Here is a 6,443-nt window from a genome sequence, read left to right as displayed (position 1 = left end):
ATCAAAATCAGTTTGATTAATGAGAGCATACCCGATTTGTTGACTGAGAATTAGGATTGCATAAAAATTAAAACATTTGTTTGCAAAAGCCTTTGTGATGCAGTCAAAGAAGAAACTCCATTCCCTCCTTATGTAAGGTCTCTTCAATTGACCCAGCTTTGCCAATGTCTTTTCATACCCCAGACTAGCCATCATCTGTTGAAGAACTGGCTCCTCAATAGTCGAATAAATGCAATTCTCAGGTAGTTGTAGTGCTTGGAAAACTATAGCCAAAGTCACGACATGATCATCCTCCCCTGTTGTAAAGATGATACTTGGGGACCCATCATCATCATACACGCCACTTCTCCAAAACTCCAGCACTTGAGTTCCAGAGATTGCTTCAGGTTGGCTCAAAGCATACCCAATATCATAATTAGCAAGAAAGTCCTGAATAAAGTGAAGTTCTGATGGAGCTTCATTCTTGCTAAGAATAGACGAGTAGTTGTTAGGAACAAACTTAGCTCAATTGAAAATCAAGTCTTTTGGTGCCATCTCTGTAAGAGATTAAGTGAGAAAGAGAGTGTTTGCAAGGTGTTTGATAAAAGTCCTGTAAGAAAATGCTTCAGAGAATATTAGAGAGAGAGATAATAAGAGAGAACAAGAATAGAAAAGTAAGTAAAAGATTAGAAAATCTTTTAACTCCCATATATATACTCTCTCCACTCAACAGTTATATTTTTGAAGCATGGCATACAATTTACACCTGGAGACGTGTGAATCAGTTAGTAAAAGTTAAAGCAGGAGTTAATGGGCACGGGAAATAAGCAAGAATTACCATGCACATGCAGTTTTTCAGGACATACACGTTTACCACTAACCCTAATGATTATGACTATTTTTATCTCACCTAATTATATTCTGATTAAATATGACTGTTTCATTTTTTTACCACCACAAATAAGTCAAGTAAAGAATAATACCACGTAAGCATCAGAGTTTCCATCAGGATTTAATATCAGAACTTAACTTTTATCAGATTTTAACAGTCATCAGAATATGGCTTAACTCAAAAAGTGAATATCTTTTTCTGTGATTCTTCATACAAATACTGACTTGATTCTTCAGAGTTTAATTATCAGAATTTGTCCTCTAAATTTATGCAAATGACACTTAACTGTTTGTCAAAAACAACTTAATCACCACAGTAATTTTCATCATTCATATGGAGTGAGAGTGTGTGCATTTAGCAGAATATCAGATAAAGATTAAAGTCGGATAGAATTCAGTACATCTTAGAAATAAGGCATAACTAAGAAAAGTGCTTAAAATCTGTCATCAATCATGAAGTCTACTATAGAACAAATTTATGCAAGAGTCCACCTCAACTGTTTGTGCTCATTTTATGCATCTTTTGAAATTCTTTTTTACAGTGGCTTCTCAGTGTAAGTGAGTCACAACTGCTTATCAGAATTTATGCTATTATCAGAGTATTTCTCCAGTAATCATAGAATGTGAAAAGTCACCAAGAAAAATTTATTTGCTTTTCTAATGCATATTACTTAATACCAGCAATGCACTTGGGTCTTCCCTTCCACATATTTACTCTAGATCTCAAAGGACTACCTGACTTTATTTTTTCTTTTTCTTTGTTTTTCTTTCAGATAAGTGAGGCTTATCAGCATTTAGGTTCATCCTTAAGATTTACTGACATCAGAATTTGACAGATAAGAAGCAAGAATCTAGTTTGTGACTTAGTAATAAGATACACAAAGTAAACTTGACTAAGTTCAAAATCAGAATTTGCTTGTGTTAATGAGTTTCCACATAAACAACTAATTCAAATATGGGATTTCTAGTATATTAAAGACTACTTAGGTTAGCATCTAACACATGTATCCTCATTGGATTGAATAGTCACAGAACATTCAAATCACTATCAGAGTATAAAGATCCACATCAGATAACAATCAGAATTTAATGTATTTCAATTAAAGCACAGATTATATAAAAATAAAACAATCTGTAAACACTAATCATAATGTCTGATGCATGAGAACAAAAACTAAGCAGATTTAGAGAAAGAACCTGAAACCATTCCAAGTTCATTTACCAGTCTTGTAAAGGTAGCTTAACATAGTGGTTTTGTAAAGATGTATGCTAGTTGTTGATCTGTTGGAACAAAATACAATTCCACTGTACCTTCCATCACATGTTCCCTTATGAAATGGTACCTAATGCTGATGTGCTTTGTCATTGAGTGTTGAACTGGATTACCTGTCATAGCAATAACACTTTGATTATCACAATAAATAGGTATTTTAGAAATTCTAACCCATAATCCAGTAACTGATTCTTCATCCAAAGAATCGGTGCACAATAGCTTCCTGCAGCAATATATTCTGCTTCTGCAGTTGATGTGGAAATTGATTTCTGTTTCTTGCTAAACCAAAATACTAATCTGCCTCCAAGAAATTGGCAGCTTCCACTTGTGCTTTTCCTGTCTATTTTGCATCCTGCAAAATCTGCATCTGAGTAACCTATTAGCTTAAAATCTGATTCTCTAGGATACTACAATCCTAGATCAGCTATACCCTTAAGGTATTTGAAAATTCTTTTCACAGCTCACTACGCCATAGATGGCCTACAGCAACACCTAAAAAATGTTACAACAGGCCAAAAAAATGTTACCATAGCCACCCAAAAACCTAAGGTAACATAAAATTTAAGTTGCTTTTTTTTTAGTTACCTTTGGCCCCTAATGTAACATTTCCTTTGCCCTGGTGCAACATGGACTTTTGTGTTACAATAGACACCAAAGGTAACATCAATATATGTATATAGTATCACACTATGTATGTTACCTTTGAACTTTGAATTTGCAAAAAAAATGGGGCCCACTTGTGGGGCCCATATTAGGGACCACAAGTTGGCCCCATTTTTTTTATAATGATTTGTATTATATTAATTTGACAGAATTTGTTTGTAAATAGAACATATATACCATTAACATGTTTTTCATATGTAAAAAAGCAATACTACATGAAATTATGCTATTCGAAATCGACAATCCCAAAATATCATTAAATACCACAAAATGTATTACATCCAAACCAACTCAAATATTCAAACCATCACATGTCTAAAACTACGACAACAACAATTATTTTAACTAAACAAAATAGTTCAGGTTCTTTACTAAACATTAGAAAAAAAAGATAAACTTAATAAAATAGTAACACTAGAAACTCTTCACATTCTCCTACAAGATCTGGAGCTTTAAAATTTAAGAACTGGTGTTGGTTTCATTTCTGAATGTTAATCTGACGCCTTCTTCAAATTTCATAGGAGAAAAGCCTAGCATTTGAATTAGTTTGCTGATGTCCATTGATATGTCAGCAGTGGACTTGACACCGCGATCAATCTGAAAAGTAAAGATTTAAATATCATATTTGTAGGAAGCAGAGGAAATCGATATCCAATTAGGTGAGTGTGATTGATTGAATGTTGCGTGCTTTCTGGAAAGGGCACAACTCGCACAAATGATTATACATAAGTGTAAACAATGATAAGATGACTGGGAAAGTAATTTTGATTCAGGGTTCAGTGTTTATGGTAGACTTACTAATGATGCCGATATTGGTTTGAGTAATGAACTTTTATAAACTCTAACAGCTGCCACTGTCTCTGCCATTTGGAGTCGTGATAGTCTGTCTGGCCCCCAACATTCAGAACCAGTTGCATTTCATTACATCCTGGACATAACACAAACATAGTGTCATAACAAACATAAAGATAATAAAAGAATAAAACAATGGAAAATGGAACAATTGAATCATATGCACGAAGGTAAATCAGTGATATTTTAGTGAATTGTGACTAAAATTCAATGCAAGTTATCCAGTAATCATGTGATACAACAGATTAGATTTATCATATGATGAACAGCATGGCCGATTCAATCTCTGATTATGAATAATTTATAATATAGTTTTTACTTTTATAACATGTGAAGGTAGAATATTTTCTCCCGGAAAGGTATATCTAAGTGTCCTCTTGCTGCAGCTAAAGGATATCGCAATCCAAATGGTATTTTGCAGAAACAACTTGAGCATGATATATTCATCAGCAAAACCTGATGCACTGAGATGATACTGGTGGGGTGTATATATTCCAGCTAAGCTTAATAAAATTGAATATAATTGATGAAATAATTAACTGATCTCATGATAATGATTGAAGAGAGCAGTACATTTTTTTAAAGGAAAATGTCACAGCAAACAAGTGCTGGAATTTTCTTTCATGAATAAAACACAGCAAAAATTGTATCAAAGGGAATGGTACAAGTGTAAATACATGATTGAAGAAGACTGGATTTCAGAAATCGAAATAACACTTCCTTCTGATATTTATGTCAGTATATTTGACTGTTAGTTTATCGACAATCCTAGTTAGCATTTTGCAGTTTTAGACTAAGAATGTTGAGATGTTGATCTGTAAAAGCAGATGGATTGAGCTGATGATATTAATAGGTTGCATATAGCATTAAGGTAAGATTTCAACAGTTAAAACTTATATTGCAAAGGATCACTACTAAAGAACTTCTGAATTGTCTGAATATATGGAAAAGACTATTTATGATAACTCCCAATTATGCTTATCTTAGTTATTACACAATTAATTAATATCAAATGTTAAGGAAACGTGTCAGACTTTGTTTAAGGTATAATAGGTCAGACTTTCAATTTGGCACGACAGAAATACCCGGGGACTACCAATATTGATTGATTAACAAACTAGAGAAACTGGAGCATAACAGCAAGGAAAGTCATATGAGGAGTTATATGTAAATGTACCTGGTATCATTTGTTTCATTTGGTGTTGTACAGAAGGAAATGAGATAGTTGGCAGCACTGTCACATATGAAAGCGCCGACCTTATTATCATAGACATAACTGTACGCCGTGGGACACGCCTTTTTGAACACGTTAGCGTAGTTTGAAGCCTTACACTTATCAGGTGAACTGTAGTTGCCGGTACAACAATACTGAGGATCACCAAAAGCCACACAAGCACTCTTACAAGCCACCCATTTCCCGTCCGAACTTATCTTTAGCTCGGATGGACACACGCTGTTGACGTCCATGCTACACTCTGTCCTTGAATAGTTGAGTCCACCTAATGGGGAGATCATGATCGGCAAGTTATAACCATCAACCATGCTAATGTCAAAGAAATCCCTTCCACCGGAACCATCGATCGAGAACTCAGCTAGAGTTGCTCCCCCTACAAATCTACTGCCCGTACATTCCAGCCTACTGGAGCCACAATCGCCCGTGAGGCAAGTGAAGTTTCCAAAAGAGTCTTGGACACATTGAGTCCTACCATAGAACGAACCGGTCCAAGAGGATGGTATATTGATGGTTGTAGTTTCGCCTTTCCGAAGTTTAGCTAGTGGTTGGAACATGAGTAGCGGTGTTGGATTTAATGCCATCCAGACTGTCTGGTTACATCTGTTAAGTAATGTTACTGTTGCGGATGAAACTACTCCTGTAAAATCAAATTATATACACCAGGTTATACACATGATGTATAGAACAGCTTGTAAAGTTGATCAAGTACAAATTTGTTACCTGAAATTAGTAGATGTGGAATCAAGAAAGCCAAAAGGGAGATTGATGAGCAGACTACTCCGGACATTTGGTTTTGTATTATTAATATGTCAGATTTTTCAGTCATACAAAAGAAAGGGACCAAGATTATCCAAAAGATTTGTTACAATCATTATGTAATTGGTTCGAATTCTCAGTTGATTATGAATAATTTATCATATTGTAAAAGTGATGGCTATATTGAGACAAGGTTGAAAACAATCAATACACATGAAGACACCAAGTTGAACTATGTAATAGCAACAATTCAATATTTGAACAAAATACAAATAATATCAAGCTATGATCATTATCCCCGACGTGAAGGGCTATCATTTAGAAATAATATCTAGCTATGATCATTATCCCTGAACTGAAGCTTAGATTTTAAAAGAACAAGAAGCCTGTGATATATAACAAATAGAAGTACTGTGATCATTAAATTAACAATAAAACAAACACACTAAAAGCTTCGAACAATATTATGGTACAAGAAGACAGTAAAGAAATTACCATGGTTGAATCCTACATGATATGCCCTTGGAAAAGTGATTACAAAATCGCCTGGGTTCTGAACTAACCTAAAAATAAAAATCATAATATATTAAAATCATTAATTTCCTTATTAGATTTTGTAGTCTTACTTGCCGAATGTGACATATCTGCGACTGATTTTGAGTGGAACATGATAGCCCAATTTAGTTTATATAACATAAACTTGATATATAAACATAAGTTCACACAAACACAAGTTCACATACAATATTCAATTCAAGCTCACACACTGAGAAACTACATAAAACATATAAAAAG

At 34.1% G+C, this 6,443-nt stretch overlaps 1 protein-coding gene across 1 annotated transcript; it reads right to left on the bottom strand.

The window, feature by feature from the left end:
• Window positions 1-3,727: 3,727 nt before the first annotated feature.
• LOC141691127 (glucan endo-1,3-beta-glucosidase-like) lies at window positions 3,728-5,473 on the bottom strand. The gene is made up of 2 exons (XM_074495870.1): window positions 4,836-5,473; window positions 3,728-3,734 (listed from the first exon to the last, which is right to left on the bottom strand). The coding sequence occupies exons 1-2, from the start codon at window positions 5,471-5,473 to the stop codon at window positions 3,728-3,730; spliced, it is 645 nt and encodes a 214-aa protein (XP_074351971.1).
• Between the last annotated feature and the right edge of the window lie 970 nt (window positions 5,474-6,443).

The sequence above is a fragment of the Apium graveolens genome, chromosome 10 (assembly GCF_009905375.1).
Source record: "Apium graveolens cultivar Ventura chromosome 10, ASM990537v1, whole genome shotgun sequence".
Classification (NCBI taxonomy): Eukaryota; Viridiplantae; Streptophyta; class Magnoliopsida; order Apiales; family Apiaceae; genus Apium; species Apium graveolens.
The sequence above is the reverse complement of the archived record's forward strand: the minus strand, read 5'-3'. Positions and strand labels throughout refer to the sequence as shown.